The sequence below is a fragment of the Hyperolius riggenbachi genome, chromosome 3 (genome assembly GCF_040937935.1).
Source record: "Hyperolius riggenbachi isolate aHypRig1 chromosome 3, aHypRig1.pri, whole genome shotgun sequence".
NCBI lineage: Eukaryota > Metazoa > Chordata > Amphibia > Anura > Hyperoliidae > Hyperolius > Hyperolius riggenbachi.
In genome coordinates this window covers 340,758,879-340,778,132 of record NC_090648.1, presented here as the reverse complement: position 1 = coordinate 340,778,132, position 19,254 = coordinate 340,758,879, and the positions used below count along the sequence as shown (strand labels likewise).

General features: G+C 41.7%; 1 protein-coding gene across 7 annotated transcripts in view; it reads right to left on the bottom strand.

Annotated features, from left to right (window-relative positions):
• The window catches only part of LOC137563885 (uncharacterized), a 348,893-nt gene that overhangs the window by 104,182 nt on the left and 225,457 nt on the right, over positions 1–19,254 (bottom strand). For all 7 annotated transcript variants that reach the window (XM_068276935.1, XM_068276936.1, XM_068276937.1 and 4 more), the window contains one exon: positions 10,543–10,800. In XM_068276935.1, the coding sequence (XP_068133036.1) occupies positions 10,543–10,800 (258 nt within the window). The remainder of the gene's footprint in view (positions 1–10,542; positions 10,801–19,254) is intronic.

The window sequence follows — 19,254 nt, the reverse complement described above, 5'->3', positions numbered from 1 at the left end:
TATCTCTGGCATTGTGATTACACAGGGGTTGATTGGAATGCACACGATTTAATGCATAGGATCTACAGCTTAAAGCAAGAATCACAGCCTTTGCCAAATTTTGACACTAATCTTTTGCCAGGTCTATAACATTGATACTTCATGTTTCTTAAACTTGATCACAGGCACAGGTTTGTCATTCGCAGTCAATGCCAAAACACAAATACTTAGCATGAAAAAGTACTGAGGCGAGCCAAGAAAATTAGCTGTTATAAAGAAGATGCATTAGGAACCTGCTAAGATTACTTTAGATGTCAGAAAGTATGTAGGGTAACATGAGCACACAGTTTGCAGGTGCTGAGGTCCCTGACTGAGGTTCAAATTAAAGGAAAACAGACTACAAAAGGTAGAAAACTACAAAGCTGCTTCAAAAATAATTATAAAAGTGGAAAACATAAGCGATAAAGGAAACTATATATTGAAAAGATTTCAGATAAGAACATGGGACCTAAATATTAAATGTTGGTAAGGGGAGTTTGGGGGAGATTTTGGAAATGACTCACTGTGCCACATTTCTTCTACCGTATATCTTCTTCATAGTAGGTTACCTGGAGCCCCAATCCCTGCAGGTGATAGTAACTGTGAGAGTGTATGCAGCATAAGGCACAGGGCTTGGTGGTAAATTAAGGTTAGGCAAAGGACAGGAGAGAAATCAGAGTGAGGCACGGGGTGAAAAGGGGGGGGGGGGTAATGAAGAGAACAGAGAAAGAAAAGGGGCAAATATACAGATTAAAAGACATAGCATAGTGAGGATGAGTTAGGGTTTGACAATGTGTGACTGTACAGTTTGGTTAGGTCACAGTAAAAAAAATTGTTAAAGATTACCAAGATTTTACTATTAGAATTAATTAGTAGTTTTTTACTGATTTACTAGTGGCTCTATCTAGTACCCCATTTTCCAGGCACCTTTTCACATGTAAGCCCCAAATGCTGCTATTTCCTGAGAGAGAATGTTTTTGGATTGCGTAATTATAGATCACAGTACAGCAACAAGAATTTGATGCCTTATCTTCAGTCTGTCTTCAAGGTCCCTGTAGTAAGTTGGAGTGCAGTTGCCGAAGAAACTTCGGCAACTGCGCAGAAGCAAGGAAGCCGCGCACAAGTCCGGGAACCAGGAGGAATACAGGAGGGCAAGAAACCTGCTCGACAGGGAATTGAGAAGCGCAAAAAAAGGATACGCAGACAAGCTGAAGGAGGACCTCTCCTCAAACAACTCCCAAGCTGTCTGGCGGGGACTTAAAGCTGCCACAAATTACAAGCCCCACCCCCCCACCCCCCCACCCCCCCACCCCCCCAAAGCGCACATCCCAGCACTAAGCTGGCGGAAAAACTCAGTGACTTCTACTGCAGGTTCGAGTAGAATGAGACTCCTGCAAGACTTCCGGAACTACAGGCTACCCACACTTCACCCAATACCGCAGTACCACCATGCCAAAACCTGCCTTCCCCGACCGTAAATGAGTCAGACATGGCATGCCACCTGTCCAGGCTAAAGGCCAGGAAAGCCTCAGGCCCTGATGGAGTGTCACCAGGCTGCCTGAAAGCATGCGCTCAGCAGCTCGCTCCTATCCTTTCCTCCATCTTCAACAAGTCCCTTCAGTGTGGCATAGTACTGGCATGCTTCAAGAGGTCCACCATCATCCCTGTACCCAAAAAGCAGGGCGCGTCCGACCTCAACAATTTCAGGCCTGTCGCCCTCACATCAGTCATGATGAAAACTTTCGAAAAGGCGGTCCTGCCCCTCCTTAAACACAAAACAGAAACCCAGCTAGACCCGTACCAATTTGCTTACAGGGCAAATAGGTCGACCGATGATGCCATTAACATCTGTCTGGAGCTTGTCAACAATCACCTTGACAGACCAAAATCATATGCCAGGGTTCTCCTCCTCGACTTTAGCCCGGCATTTAACACCATTAGCCCCCAGATACTTCAGGAGAACCTGGCTGAGCTCGGGGTCCACCCCACACTCCAACTGTGGATCAACGACTTTCTTACAAACAGATCCCAGGTGGTAAAGCTGGGCTGCACCTCCTCGCAACCAAAGACCACCAATACAGGGGCCCCACAAGCCTGCGTCTTGTCACCATTCCTGTTCTCCCTTTACACGAACAATTGCAGATCCTCGGCAAGCTCTGTCAAGGTAATTAAATTTGCATACGACACCACCATAGTCGGCCTGATCTCCAACAATGACGAGCAGGCATACCTCCACCAGGTGGACCGGATCTGCCAGGTGCAAGGAGAACAAGCTGGTCCTCAGCAACGCAAAAACGGTGGAGATTATCATTGACTTTAGGAAACATGCCTCCACCCCACCTCCACTGCACATTGGTGGAACGGAGGTGGAGAAAGTGCCCTGTGTCTGCCTTCTCGGTACCACCATCTCCAACACCCTGAAGTGGAAGGCAAACACTGTCTCCACCCAGAGGAAAGCCCAGCAGAGGCTTTACTTCCTCCGCCAACTGAAGAAGTTCGGCATGTCACGGAAACTCCTGGTGAACTTCTATACCGCAACCATCGAATCCGTCCTCTGTTCTTCCATCACTGTCTGGTATGCTGGCTCCACCGAAGACGACAGACGCAAACTACAGAGGGTCATCAGTTCAGCGAAAAGGATCATCGGGGACACACTCCCTGCACTAGACTCCCTCTATAATGCCAGACTACGCTCCAGAGCTCTGAAGATCGCCAAGGATCCCTCCCACCCTGGCCACCAGTTTTTCAATCAGCTCCCCTTGGGGCGGAGGTACCGGTCCATCTCCACAAAGACCACGAGACACAAAAACAGCTTCTTCCCCTCAGCTGTAATTTCACTAAACTCTATAAACTCCGCACATGCTCTGCCCCCGTAGGCCCCCCAAGTTGACTTCCTGCCTGCAAACCACATCGCAGATGTATTTGGAAAAGTATTACGTATGTTTTTGAGATGAAGTGCTGTCTACTATGTTCTATGCTCTGTTGTCTCTTATGTTTCTATGCATATGCCCTGTATTCATGTGCCAAGCCCAATTCCGGGCACGACTCAGTCGTGCTTGGTGAAATAAATGCGATTCTGATTCTGGTTCTGAAAGAAACCTGTGTCAATTCATGTTGTGGTTCAGCTTAAATGCACGCCTTTAAATCATCGAGCCGCAACTGCAGCACAAGCCGCAACTGCAGCACATGCACAGGAGCAGTCTATCAGTGATTACTACAAGCCACAGCTGCAGCACATGCACAGCAGCAGTCCATAAGTGATTACCACAAGCCACAACTGGAGCACATGCACAGCCGCAGTCCATCAGTGATTACCACAAGCCACAACTGCTGCACATACACAGCAGAAGTCTATCAGTGATTACCACAAGCCACAACTGGAGCACATGCACAGAAGCAGTCTATCAGTGATTACCACAAGCCACAACTGCAGCACATGCACAGCAGCAGTCTATTAGTGATTACCACAAGCCACAACTGCAGCACATGCACAGCAGCAGTCTATCAGTGATTACCACAAGCCACAACTGCTGCACATGCACAGCAGAAGTCTATCCGTGATTACCACAAGCCACAACTGCAGCACATGCACAGCAGCAGTCTATCAGTGATGACCACAAGCCACAACTGCAGCACATGCACAGCAGCAGTCCATCAGTGATTACCACAATCCACAACAGCAGCACATGCACAGCGGCAGTCCATCAGTGATCACCACAAGCCACAACTGCAGCACATGCACAGCGGCAGTCCATCAGTGATAGCCACAAGCCACATCTGCAGCACATGCACAGCGGCAGTCCATCAGTCATTACCACAAGCCACAACTGCAGCACATGCAGCACATGCACAGCGGCAGTCCCTCAGTCATTACCACAAGCCACAACTGCAGCACATGCACAGCGGCAGTCCATCAGTGATTGCCACAAGCCACAACTGCAGCACTTGCCCAGCAGTAGTACATTAGTCATTATCACAAGCTGCCAGTCAATTAGATGCTAAGGCCCATATGCAATTCACTTTTTCACCTGAGTTTTCTTCTAGGAGATCATTTTTCATCTTATCTTTAAAATAACTTATCAGCACTCTGCAATTAAAAATGTACTGGTACCAAAAAGTAGGTGGAAAAGTACTATCAAAATTATATTGAGTATTTTCTTCCTTGCTGGTGGCTTTAAAAGCATTTTATTGTGAAAATATCCTCTTGGAGAAAACTAAGGAGAAAAAGTGAATTGCATATGGGCCTTAGCATCCAATTGACTGGCAGCTTGTGATAATGACTAATGTACTACTGCTGGGCAAGTGCTGCAGTTGTGGCTTGTGGCAATCACTGATAGACTGCCGCTGTGCATGTCCGAGTCCTCCTCAGTAAGCCAAATAGAACAATGCTTGACCAAATAGTCACAATATCATGCTTACAATATCATGCTTAGTGTCCAGCAAAATTGTAACCAGCAACTTGCAAAATCATAATCCACTGCTACACTGCTGTGCATAACTTCAGGACAGCATATCGCACTAACCTCATCCAAGCCAAAGAGAGTGAGTACGACGTGTATGTCCCTCAGGTGGGCGGTGTGGGATCTACCTAGAAGTCCTTTGGGATCTCCCGGTAGATTGCGATCTATCTAATGGGCACCTCTGGCCTATATTATCCAGGGAACCTGGACTGTACAGCAGTTATTAAGAATACACTGATGTCAGGCCACAAAAGGTGGGTGAGGATTGCCAAAAGGTGGGCGAAATAGCAGTTTTGGTGAGGTACTTAAACAAGCAGGTACAATATTCTTTAACATATCCAGAAAATCCTGACTATATTATAAAAGTCTGCATCGCAGGTGTGTGCACATGGCTACAACTGCATGATCAGTATTCTACTGATACTTAGCAATTCTCAGTATAATCTGATATGACACAGGGGAGGACCGTCTGCTTTTGCCACCTAAAAAGACAAGATTTAAAAGAGGTGCATTCAGTTCATATTTGTTGGATCACATGGTCTCTTCAGTATTCTGTTCCCCATCTATGTAACCAGAGCAATTATGATGAGAATCTAGGCTTGCCCTGTTCATACCTGAACATGCAAAAATCAGGCGGGAAAACTGCATTTTTCTGAGATAAAAACAACCTTTTATATCACAATAATGTCACAGACTCAGGTTCTAAAAGTTATATTGTCCTTTCTATGTGGAGAGTTTAAAAAGGATCTATCTAAATGGAATATGAATATTATCAGAACTGTCCATGCCTCTTCATCCCTTACTTGCTTGGACACCAGCTGGCTAAAACTTGAGTCACGTCAAATGAACTGATGGGAGATGACACTAAACAACATAATGGAAGAAAGCTTTTGTTTCAGAGCAACTAGACCTTATCAACGTACTAAGACGGCCTGAAATTTCCAGCAATGGCACAAATCCTCCTAGATTTATTGCAGATGTATCAAGCCTGCTGGAAGTAATGGTGCAAGCCAAGATGCTAGTCTTCTATCGACTCCAAGCTCTGGATAATACCAATGGGAAATTATGTACACAAAGGAGGCACTGGGGTGACAAATGAAGATAGAGATTTGTCCTATTGAAGATCCTAGGAGTTTGACAAAGCTAGCACACTGCTAGCAAACAACTAGCTTTATCTGATTACATTCTCACATTTGATGACTACCTCCAGCAAGCCACACAAAGACATGCATTCTCCCTTGACAGCGCAAGTTGTTTTCTAGGTATCCTCCAAAGAGAACCGAGAACACTAATTAATTCACATGATTAAACACATAAAGTGTGTGTTGCAGAGAGGAAAAAATAGACTGAAATAGACCTGTGTTTAGAAAAAAAAAAAGAAGAAGAAAGCATCAACTAAACTTTAAAAGTTGGAGCAAGATCTCGCAATGCACTGCATTATAGCAAGATTTCTGTAAAATAAGTATAAAACCATCACTAGAAAAACAAATTATGCCAGGATTTTCTTTTATTAAAATTTGAAACTCTGCTGCCCTACATTAGTAAATGCAACTTCAACCAAACACAGATCAGTATCACAGCAGGTCCCACCCCCACAGAATATGGAAAGGGTCTGGTGCACTATAATATATAATATGTTATAATCACCCTGCAGTATATATGGGTGTATGTGTATCATATGTGTTCGCAGTTCATCTGATCCTATTGGGGACTGAGATGACAACTGTATCTCCCTGGAGTGATTTTTTTTTCTAAGTAACTTGCTATTTTATTTTAAACTGTTCTATAAATAAACACCTTTAAAATATGTATTTTATTGCCACAATGGGTGGTCTTGCCTAAAATGGCACAACACCATAAAATTTCACACTGCACCAGGTTTCAGTGAGATTGTTTCTATAAAACAAGACAGCAACCACTGCTGTAGATAAGGTGTACAGGACAATGTCTTGCTGTTGCTAAGGTTCCTTGTATATCCATTTAAACATCCTCTTTCAAGTTTGCCCAGCCAGCTGACAGACACTGATAACGGTTTTCTCATAGACTAGGAAGCATCAAGGGTTCAACCTCAATCTATCCAGATCTGGTGAACAGTGATGAGCCAAAATGTCAATATTCTTTTCACATTAAATTTTCGCAAAAATAATGTAAATTTCAACTTTTTTGTGAAAATGCCATAGAAAATGATTTTGTTTGTGATTTTTCGCATTTTATGTAATTTTTTTTGCATTGGAAATAAAAATGTGTTTTCTTTGACCATATTGTTCAAATATGATGTATTTTTGTGAATATTTTCTCTAATTAGAAAATAGCATTTTCGATGCAAAAATGACTTTGTATAATGCTACAAGGAAAGTCTATGGACGAGTCTAGGACAAAGACTGGAACACTTTCGGCCTGGATCACTTTCGGTCCAGCTGCCAGATGAAAAACTAAATGCATTATAAAATATTTTTTTCTGTGCACTACTAAATGCATTCTGAGACCCTTTAGTGATGTATTTATGGTCATTTATGTGATCACTGTAACTGTAAGGTTCTTTAGGTAATCTGTGCTTATTTGTCATTATGGTGGTTATCAGGAATTTAAAGGACAACTGAAGTGAGAGGGATATGGAGGCTGCCATATTTATTTCCTGTTAAACAATGGCAGCCCTGGTGATCTATTTGGCTGCAGTAGTGCATGAATAACACCAGAAATAAGCAAGCAACTAATCCTGTCAGATCTGACAATGTGAGGAACATCTGACCTGCTCCAGGCTTGTTCAGGGCTTATGGCTAAAAGTATTAGAGGCAGAGGATCAGCAGGGCAGCCAGGTAACTGGCAAACTGGTATTTCTTAAAAGGAAATAAATATGGCAGCCTCCATATCCCTCTCACTTCAGTTACATAGTTATTTGGGTTGAAAAAAGACATACGTCCATCAAGTTCAACCAGAGAACAAAGTACAACACCAGCCTGCTCCCTCACATATCCCTGTTGATCCAGAGGAAGGCAAAAACCCTTACAAGGCATGGTCCAATTAGCCCCAAAAGGGAAAAAAATTCCTTCCCGACTCCAGATGGCAATCAGATAAAATCCCTGGATCAACATCATTAGGCATTATCTAGTAATTGTAGCCATGGATGTCTTTCAACACAAGGAAAGCATCTAAGCCCCCTTTAAATGCAGGTATAGAGTTTGCCATAACTACTTCCTGTGGCAATGCATTCCACATCTTAATCACTCTTACTGTAAAGAACCCTTTCCTAAATAAATGGCTAAAATGTTTTTCCTCCATGCGCTGATCATGTCCTCTAGTCCTTTGAGAAGGCCTAGGGACAAAAAGCTCATCCGGCAAGCTTTTCTATTGCCCTCTGATGTATTTATACATGTTAATTAGATCCCCTCTAAGGCGTCTTTTCTCTAGACTAAATAAACCCAGTTTAACCTTTCTTGGTAAGTGAGACCTTCCATCCCATGTATCAATTTTGTTGCTCGTCTCTGCACCTGCTCTAAAACTGCAATATCTTTCCTGTAATGTGGTGCCCAGAACTGAATTCCATATTCCAGATGTGGCCTTACTAGAGTTAAACAGGGGCAATATTATGCTAGCATCTCGAGTTTTTATTTCCCTTTTAATGCATCCCAAAATTATGTTAGCTTTAGCTGCAGCGTCTTGGCATTGAGTGCGATTATTTAACTTGTTGTCGATGAGTACTAAGTCCTTCTCCAAGTTTGATGTCCCCAACTGTATCCCATTTATTGTGTATGGTGCTAGACCATTGGTACGAACAAAATGCATGACTTTACATTTGTCAACATTGAATTTCATCTGCCATATATGTGCCCATATAGCCATCCTATCCAGATCCTGTTGAAATATGTCCCTATCTTCCTGAGAGTCGATGTATCTGCACTATTTTGTATCATCTGCAAAAATAGCAACATTGCTCACTACTGAATCTACTAGGTAATTTATAAAAAAAATTGAAAGAGCACTGGACCCAGAACAGACCCCTGTGGGACCCCACTGCTAACCGTCTCCCATTTTAAATATGATCCATTGACCACAACTCTGTTTTCTGTTAAGTTGTCCTTTAACCTTGCTGCAAGCATATTACTGCCAGGGGTGGACCTACCTTGAAGCCACCTGAATCATGTAATTCAGGTGGCAATTTAGGGGGCGGCGTTTGTACAAACAGTTTGGGCCACCTGGCGCCTGCCTCCTCTATGCTCTCCCACTTGCCTTCCTGGCACACTCACTACCCTTGTCATCCATGCATCCTCTTCCTCATTCAACCGGTGGCACCTGCCGCCCTTCCCTTTGACATCATAGGGCATGCTACGGTAAAACCCCAATCAGGCAGGGGTGGCTGGCACCAGAAGATGCTCAAGGAAACGGTGCACACTGCCCCACAGGCACAACCTCACCACAGGATTGGGTATGTCACTTTTTACCTAACATTATATGATTGCCAACTAAGCTGGATGGATTTAATTTTGTTTTAACACATGTGGTACACAGTGCTGGATATTTCTTTCTTCTGGCACACTACCTATACCCATGCAGGGTAATGATTGCAGCAACTCATATGTGAGGTAACATTTGCTGCATTTCATATCTGGGGTCATGTACTGCATTTCTTATGTGGAGTAATGTTTGCTGCCTTCTCATATGTGGTGTCATGTTTGCTGTGTTTCATATGCGGGGTAACGTTTGCATTTCACATGCGGGGTAATGTTTACTGATTTTTAATATGTGGCATCATGTGGACTCACAGGACTACCTAATACTGCTAGTTGGGGGAGGGGCAAATCTGTCTACCTAATACTTTCTGGGGTAGACTCATGGGACTAATACATTTTAATACTGCTAATTGGGACACACACGGCTACCAAACATCTAGGAGAAAACATAGCTACCTGCCTAATACTACTATCTGGTGAAGGGGTCATACATATTTATTTATTTATAAAGCGCCAACATATTACGCACCGCTGTAAATAAAATGCTGCAGGCAACGTTTTGCGATTGCCATTAATCGTGAAATGCCCACGATCAGCAGCAATCACGGCAGTGAGATCACTACCATATGCTTACAATTGCGCTAGCACTTCAAAAAAGCACTAGCGTTTTGGCGATTAGCAGGAATCACCCACTAATCACCCTAGTGTGAATGGGCCCTAATTGTCATTTATTTGTTTTGTTTTATTGGTTCATAGATGCATAGCTTCCTAATAATCCTATCTGGGGAACTCACAGGGTTACATAACTGGCTGAAGGCACAGTTGACTAACTAATGCTAATATCTAAGGGCACATGGCTACCTAATTCTGTTATGTAAAGACTATGGTTACTTCCTTTTACTTGGCTACTAAATATCAAAAATGAAAAAATCTCACTTTTTTTTTAAATAATAAAAAAAAAAACCTGTTAACCACAGCAGCAATCAGAGACCAACAAAAGAAAGGTGTATTAGTGAGAAGAAAAGGAGGTAAACTTAATTTGGGTGCTAAGTTGTATGATTGAGCAATAAACCGTTAAAGCTGTGAAGTGCTGAAATGTAAAAAATCGCCTGGTCACTAGGGGGTATAAACCTTTGGGTCCTCAAGAGGTTAAGAAGGCAATGTTGTACTTTAGGGCCCATTCACACTTGAAAGCAGCAAAACTTGCACGGGTAATTTTACCGCAATTAGTGCGGTAAAATCACTGTATACTCTCTGTAATCCCGACAATCACAATCCGCGCTTTTATAAGCACTGTACCGCGATCGCTCCAGAATTGCGAGAAAATGCTGCAGGCAATATGTTTTGCGATTCCCATTAATCGTAAAATGCCCACAATCAGCAGCAATCACGGCAGTAAGATCACTACCATATGCCTACAATTGCGCTAACACTTCAAAAAAAGCACTAGCGTTTTGGCGATTAGCAGGAATCACCCGATAATCGCCCTAGTGTGAATGGGCCCTAATTGTCATGTATTTGTTTTGTCTTATTGGTTCTTTTGCACGTAAAATAAACAACTAATACTACAGTGATAAGTTGACATTTCAGTTAAAAGTGATAACATTTCTACTTACAGTCCTCAAACCTAGAAATACTCATCGACAAAGTTGTGTGAGTGACAGTAGGTCGAGAATTACGAAGCTTTGAATACATTTTTGCTGCATGTGCTCTTCTTTCTTCAGCTATTCTCTGTCTTTCCATTTCTTCCCTTATGCTGTGGTCGAGTATTACTGGCCTCCTCCTGCGGAGAGACTGAGCTTGTGATTCCCCACCTTGTTCATTCCAGGAGATGACGTCTCTGTCTTCATGCAGACTTTCCCTAGGTTTAGACCCTAGAAGAGACATGAGAGAGAATATGGTGCAAGTCTTTCAGAATAACATTTATATAGATGGTAGTATGTAAGAACAATTATTTGATGCATTGGTGTTTTTAGATTTTAGTGTCGAACAACTAAGATAAAGGACCTGATTAAGTCCAGGATGAGCATGCAGATCAGATGTGTTGACTCTGGTCTGACTTCACTGGCTGCATGCATGTTGCAACTCCTGGGGGCCCCAACTACACTTTACACCCTCTGATAAAGGGGTCCATCCTTCAGATTAAGGTGTTCTTGTGGCTACACTTGGGTGTGAGGATTACAATGTCCACACTTCTTTTATGACCCTTGCAAGATTGGCCACTAGGCTGTGAGGGTCACAACGGATAGGCAAGGGAAAGAGTGTGAACAACACTGCTCCCTGTCTAAGTATTGTAAGTATCTTGCTTTATAGATTTCTGAAAGAGCCTGGATAACCTGTAAATGCCTCCTGTTTTAAAATGCAAGATGGCAGTAATGCACTTATCCTTTAATGAATGAAGTGGAGGACTGAGGTGGAAGAGATGATCAAAAAATAACCCTTTGCATTTCTTTTTATTACTTTTTTTTTAAATATCAATACAACTGGGAGTTGAGGACATCTACGGTAAGTCTTTCTTTCAGATGGACGGCTGAACTGTGCACTTGTTGGGTAGTTCAGCCTCCTGGCAGCATTAGTAATAGCAACACAACTGATGAGGTGTGAACTCTTGGTAGACTTTTAAAGAGGAACTGCAATCAAAATAACATAATAAAATTGCTTATTTTTTACAAAATCCGCGTATAGATTATTTAGTCAGTGTTTGCCCATTGTAAAATCTTTCCCTTCCCCGATTTACATCCTGAAATTTATCACAGGTGGTAATATCTTTAGTTCTGCCAGGTGATCTGCACTGCGAGTTCTATGCACAGAGAGAGATATTGTTAACTTTGCAGTTGGAAAAAGCCATTATTTCCCACAATTCAACGATGTTCACAGACAGGAAACTGTCAGCACCGTAGTCCTGCAGTTGCACATGGGCCATCACTTCTAACAGAAACTGGCATTCAGGAGTTCCAATGTTTACTGCCAGTCAGTGGAGTAGAAAAAAGGCTCTGACCATGCACAGCTAATGTCTCTGCATCAAGGAAGGTGTTTCTGAACAGTCCCCCAGACAGAATGCATGGCGAACTGTTACCAAGCTTGCAAAAATAAGTGCAATAGGAGCCTTACAACCTGTGCTGGAAATTCTTAGCTGGCTACAAACTGAAATGAAAAGATACCGTACTTAAGATAATTTTTAATAACATTAAATTGCAAAAGATGCAGCACTCGTCTTTGTTTATGGCAATTTGATACCAAAAACGGAATTTTCCTTTATGTGTATGGATTCTTTGGATGTTTAGCTTTAGAATAATGGTTCTATCAACCAATTATGGAACAGATTTTTTAAACACAAAAAAACTGGAATTGAAGAATACTGGCCCAAGTTTTCAGGCCCTAGTCTGCTTGCTTACAAGTATAACTGCAACACACACAAATGCTCACTCCCGGCTAAAGCAATTTCCTACCTTTATTTGGTCAGCAGGCGCCAGTCAGCCAATCAGGTGTACATCATTTGACTGCCGTGCCAAATCTAGCAGGAAATGCATAAATTAGGTAAATTCAGGTAGGAGGTTTCGGGTTGGACATGATCGTAAATCAGAAAAAAAAATTAAAATCACATGGTGGTGTAGGGGCCCCAGCCAGTGAGAGAGCCCGGGGCCCCCGGCTGTCTTGCGAACCAAAAATTTCTTTTTTGCAGCTTCCTGGATGCGGTTGACAGGTGAGTGGTTAGGGAGGGGACCATGTGGGAGACCTGCCTGCATGGGGCGTCCCTGCTAGCAACGTAATCTACAATTACTTCCAACCGAAGTCTCCTACCTGAATGCTACCGAATTTATGCAATTCCCGCTGGATTTGGTACGGCAGGCAAAGGGTGTAAAACAGTACACCTGATTGGCTGAATGGCGCCTGCTGATCAAATAAAGGTAGCTAAAATGCTTTAGCTGGGAGTGAGCATTTGTGTGTGTTGCAGTTAGCATTCAGTTCAAAGGCAGTGGGGGTGAATTCCCTGGTGGTGAGAGGTTCAGGGCCCACCTGCACTTTCCTCTGGGTATCACATGGTGGTGTAGTGGCCCCAGCCAGTGAGAGAGCCCAGGGCCCCCAGCTGTCATGCGAACCAGTGTTTGTGATTTTAAATTTCATTTTTGCAGCTTCCAGAATGCGGTTGACAAGTGAGCGGTTAGGGAGGGTACCATGTGGGAGACCTGCCTGCACGGGGCGTCCCTGCTAGTGACGTCTACGATTACGTCCAACCAAAGCCTCCCACTTGACTGCTACCTAATTTATGCAATTCCTGCTAGATTTGGTATGGCAGGCAAAGGGTGTATAACAGTACACCTGATTGGCTGACTGGTGTGGTGCCTGCTGACCAAATAAAGGTAGGAAATTGCTTTAGCTGGGAGTGAGCATTTGTGTGTGTTGCAGTTAGCATTCAGTTCAGAGGCAGTGGGGGTTCATTCTCTGGTGGTGACTGGTGAGAGGTTCAGGGCCCACCTGCACTTCTCCTCTCCTCTGGGTATCGCATGGTGATGTAGGGGCCCCGGCCAATGAGAGAGCCCGGGGCCCCTGAGGGTCATGCAAAGCAGTGTTTGTGATTTTAAAAGTATAACTTTCAGTATACAATTGATGATCGAGCCTAGGCCAATTTCTGAAGCCAATCCTGGTAGCAGGAAAAACGGGCGCCGGCGGCTAGTGGACAAAAAGGGCACCACCATAGACTAATGCATTTATCGTTAATACGGTGCCCAAAGCAGAAAATAGGGTGCCCAATAAATATAGTTAAAGTGAATGGGAACCGCATTTAAAAAAATGAGACAGATACTTACCCAAAGAGAGGGAAGGCTCTGGGTCCTATAGAGCCTTCCCGCTCCTCTCCTGGTCCCCTCGTTCCAGTGCTGGCTCACCCGGTAGCAGTATTTGACTAAATTAGTCAAATACTACTTACCCGGGTGAAAGAGGCTTCAGAAGTCTTCAGGGAGCCTGAGTGCTCCTGAAGAAGAGCGGCCCTGTACTGGGCCTGCGCAAGCACGCTCTCTTGCATGCTCACGCCTGTGCAGTATGGAGCCGCACGTCTTCGGGAGGACACGGCTTCTGAAAATTTCCAAATACCCTTTCGGCGGGGATTGAAACGGGGGGGAGCCAGCACAGGATAGAAAGCACCGAGAGAGGAGACGGAAGGCTCTATACAACCCAGAGTCTTCCCTCTCCTTAAGGATGTTAGGTAAGTATTTTTTTTAAATGCGGTTCCTATTCACTTTAACAACATTATAACATTTAAGTTTTTGAAATATGTTATCGTTTTAGAAATTTGCAACTTATAGTTTTCATCATATTATTTCGTTTGTATGTACAGATTTTACATTTTCAAATATATTATTGTTTCCATGTGTGTAAGGGTGTTTGTGCAGGGGGTGTGGTTAGGGTTAGGCAACACTGGGGGGTGGTTAGGGTTAGGCACCAGCAGGGGGGTGGTTAGGCACCACCGGGGGGTAAGGCTTAGGCACCACAGGGGGGATGGTTAGGGTTAGGCACCACTGAGGGTTGGTTAGGGTTAGGCACCACCAGGTGAGTGGTTAGGTTTGGCACCACCAGGGTAGCGTTCTGTGTGAGAGTAGAGTTAGGTTAAGCTGTATTGTTCAATTATGTAACAATTTTAAAGTTAATATATTTTTGTGTTCAACTCCCGTATGTTTTAAAACTGCATTTATCGTTAACAAATTTTGTTAGAGATGTTTATTGTTATTGAGATTTCATTATCCAGACGCGCCAATTTGCTAATCAGCCGGGCCCTTTTTTCATTAACCCCCAATTCTTTATTTTAGATCATTAAGATTAATGACAAACATTATTATAAAGGCAAAAAGGTGCATCAGTTTGAAATTAACTGTGGTTTTAAATTAGTAGGTAAAAGAGTATTTGGAACATTTTCTTTACTTGTACAATGAAGTATCTGCACATACAGTGGAAAAGTTGGATACCACACTGCCACACATGGTTTCTATGTACATTTGATTATCTCTCATTCTGGTCAAAATCAACTTTATCAGATGAAAAAAATGCAGTACCCTACATGTATAAAGTATACCTATTCTTGGGAAATTAACTTTACACACAACATCAACAGCTAGCAGCATTACACAGCTTTCGCTCTATAACTTTTGTTACGTGCTGTGATGAAAAGGCTAACAAAATGTGGCTGGACTTGGCTAGTCATGTGTTTTGTTTAGTTTTTTACAATGCATGCTGGGAGCCAACAGTGGCTGCAGACTGTCCCACCCAGTCTGAGCTTCTCTACAGCTCTGCAGTAAAACACTTTTTTTTTTTTCATTAAATCTTTATTGAACAAGATGGTCCCGTTCCTTAAAGGGAATCTGAAGTGAAAATAAATTTATGAGATAGTGATTTGTATGTGTAGTACAGCTAAGAAATAGAACATTAGTAGCAAAGATATAAGCCTCCTATTGGTTCCAGTACAGGAAGAGTTAAGAAACTTCACTTGTTTTCTATGCAAAAGAGTTTCTCTGAGCTCTCCGACTAATTTAGTCAGAGAACAATTATAAATCAAAGAAACAGTGAAACACACATTCAGATCAGAAGATTTTTACTGCAGGGAAGTTCTAAGGTTCATTAGCTCTGCTCTGTTTCATAGTTTAAAATGCAGAGTGTAGTTTGTAAACTGCAAATATTAGAGAACGATGCAAAGTTGTAAAAAAGCTATATATTACACGCAAACTTAGTGATTATGCTACATCTATCTGAGTGTAATTATACTGTATTTGGCTATCCTTTTTCTTTTCATAATTGTCCACTAGGTGTAACCAAACCTATATTCTGTTGACTTATCAGCTGTTGTTCCTTTTTTCTTGTTTTTTTTTTGGTTTCTTGTTATTTCTCAGCTCGGTTATTAATGCTGTTAAAGTAACGATATACTAATGGATGTATAATCATCATTCACTTCAAAATCCTTAAGAAAAATTATTGAAAGTAAAAAAAAAAGCTATATAACTGAAAATAAAAATTTGAGACTCTCTTCTTTGCTACTAATGTTCTATTAATTATCTGCTGTACTACACATAAAATTAATTATATCACATGTTTTTTCACTTCAGTATCAATTTAAATAGGTGTGAATAGTATGTAGGATTCCCTGAAACATATTATTACTTAGCTGGCAATCAGAATTGGGTCAAAGATAAGAAAAGTAAAATGTGAGTTTACATCCACTTTTAGTTCCACTTTGTTTCCCTACAAAGAACATAAACAAGTATACAAAAAAGGAAGCACAATGGTGTAAACAGTTTAAATTAAACATTATCTTTAGGGATGTGTGAGAGAAAGAAGTAGAGGAAATATCTCGCCAGTTTCAGCCTGGCAACCATCATTTAAAAGTCTGATTATTTATCTCTAGCTTACCTCTTCCTTTTGACTACATAATTCAGTATTCACAACCTAATAGCATACTCAAGATGTCTTCCACTCACACCTGGCAATTTAATTAACGGCTAATGACTCAAACCTCAAACAAAAAACAAGAAATGAAACAAGTGATCGGTGCCAATTAGGACAGAAAATAGAAACATTTAAGCACCGCGATTACAAAAACAGCGTTTACACAATAATAGATGCCGCGGAAAGTAATTATTGTGCATGGTAACCAATTATTCCTAAAAGGAATATTGTAATCACCCAACAATCACACTAAGCAGGTACAATTCAAAAATCATCTATTTGTGGAAGTGTCTATACAATGCACAGCTAGGGGAGGCTAACATGATAATATATTTTTGACATTTTGACCAGTCACTTAATGTATATTTAATAGTGTAAATAAAATAAAAACAATGTATTAAATATACATTTAAACATACTCTCTTTATTTTTCTCATGGATTCAAGTATGCTTCTTGTATTTTCTTAATATTTCACTGCTCTTGTCTTGTTTCAGCTTATGTGCAAACTTATACAAAAATGACTACATTTGAAGAAGTTGTTCAAATAATTCACTATGATGAACAATAGTTCCAGAGCCAAAGCAAAAAAAGTATATAAAAATGAATTTGAATTTGCATTCTGCTATCCCCAGCTCACATATCTGGGGCCTCCGTGATCTCCTGCTGACAGTTTTACACTGGGCCCTGCAGCTAGACACATGTGGTGTAGAGTCACCTATAGGCATCCAGTTGTCCAATCTAACTGTTGATTTGGTAAATATTGTTAGAAGATTTGTTGATTGCTTTAGGTAATGTACACTAGAGCAGCAGATGGCAGTCATATTATTTTATATTATTATTTTGATTAATGTTATCTATAAGCTATACTGAGTTAAAAATGAGTATTCTTTCCTATTTGTTCTCAGAATAGCCAAAGATAAATTAACTGCACCATCAATGTTTCTCCATTCATTGTTGCATCACCATATCGTCATATGAAAAAGGGCTTATTGGCGCTATTCAGCACGCATTGCTTCTATAGACTTAGCTCTGAATGCTGGCAAGGCAGCAGGGGATGTAGAGATTGCATCAAGGCCCCTTGTCCTGAGGGGCACACATGGGGCCCTCCTCCAGTCACTGCATTAGCTGTTTATTGGTACTGTGCTGGTAATGATCACCTCTATAAGTGCTTTGAATTATTATCAAACAATTCTTTCCCTCTGCTTACATCTTCCGATGTGAGGAAGGGGGAGGGGCTCAGTGTAACTAGGGCCTATGGCTCTATAGCTCCAGTAGCCACTCCCCACAATACATTTCTTTATGCAGTAGATCAGCTTAGGACCTACTGGTCCCTTTAAGTGTAATACTGCTTATTCAGGAGCCAATAAATATTAAAATGGGATAAAACTCTGACATAACTGAACCAACTAGGGGGAATGCGTTACTGGATCTGATCATTTCTAATAGACCAGATAATGTATCAAATGTGCAGGTTCCAGAACATTTGGGAAATAGTGATCACAACATGATAACGTTTGATCTGGTGACTGATAGGCCACGGGGCATCGGGACCACTAAAACTATGAATTTTAGAAAAGCAAAGTTCAATCAAATTAGGCAGGCACTAAGTTTGGTGGACTGGGATAATGTACTACAAGGGGAAGACACTGAAGGGAAATGGCAAGCTTTTAAACTTATACTCAATCAATATTGTAGTATGTATATCCCATATGGAAACAAAATATCTAGGAATAAAAAAAAGGCCTCTATGGATGAATAGAAAGGTGAAGAGGAAAAAAGAATGCCTATAAGGTCTTAAAACAGGAAGGGACCGAGGCTGCACTAAGCAATTATAAGGAGTGCAATAAAAATTGTAAAAAAGAAATTAGGCAGACAAAGATTGAAGCTGAAAAACAAATCGCTAAGGATATCAAATCTAACCCAAAAAAGTTTTACAAGTACATTAACTCTAAAAAAAGAAAGGTTGACTGTATAGGACTCCTAAAGGATGAAGGTGGGAACTCAATTGGGGATGACCAAGGTAAGGCAGAGTTATTAAATGCTTTCTTTGCTTCTGTCTTCACAAAAGAAACAGCACTGTTGCAAATTACAGAGGCGGAAGAGTCACAATCTTCTAACTGTAATATTAAATACTTAACGCAGGAAGAAGTGAAGGCAAGACTAAATAAATTAAAAATAGACAAGGCACCTGGCCCGGATGGCATGCATCCTCGGGTCCTAAGGGAATTAAGTTCAGTTATAGATAAACCCCTGTATCTTATCTTTTGTGAATCTCTTGCAACTGGCAGAGTCCCAGTGGATTAGCGTACAGCCCACGTTTTCCCATTATTTAAGAAGGGCAAAAAATCAGATCCAGGAAATTATAGACCTGTAAGCTTAACATCAGTTGTATGCAAACTATTTGAGGGGTTACTAAGAGATTATATACAGGACTTCATAGTAGAAAATAATCTTATTTCTCAGCATCAACATGGGTTTACTAAAGACAGGTCCTGTTTGACTAACATGCTCAGCTTTTATGAAGTAGTGAATGCTAATATGGATATTGGGAATGCTGTAGATGTGATTTACTTGGACTTTGCAAAGGCCTTCAACACTGTTCCCCACAAAAGTCTGGTGCAAAAGTTGAGGATGCAAGGACTGGGGAAGAGTCTGTGTTCATGGATAGGGAACTGGCTAATGGACAGAAAACAAAGAGTTGTGGTCAATGGATCGTACTCAAAATGGGAGACTGTTAGCAGTGGGGTCCCACAGGGGTCTGTTCTGGGTCCAGTGCTCTTCAATTTATTTATTAATGACTTAGTAGATGCAGTAGTGAGCAATGTTGCTATTTTTGCAGAGGATACAAAATTGTGCAGAATCATCAACTCTCAGGAAGATAGTGTCATATTGCAAC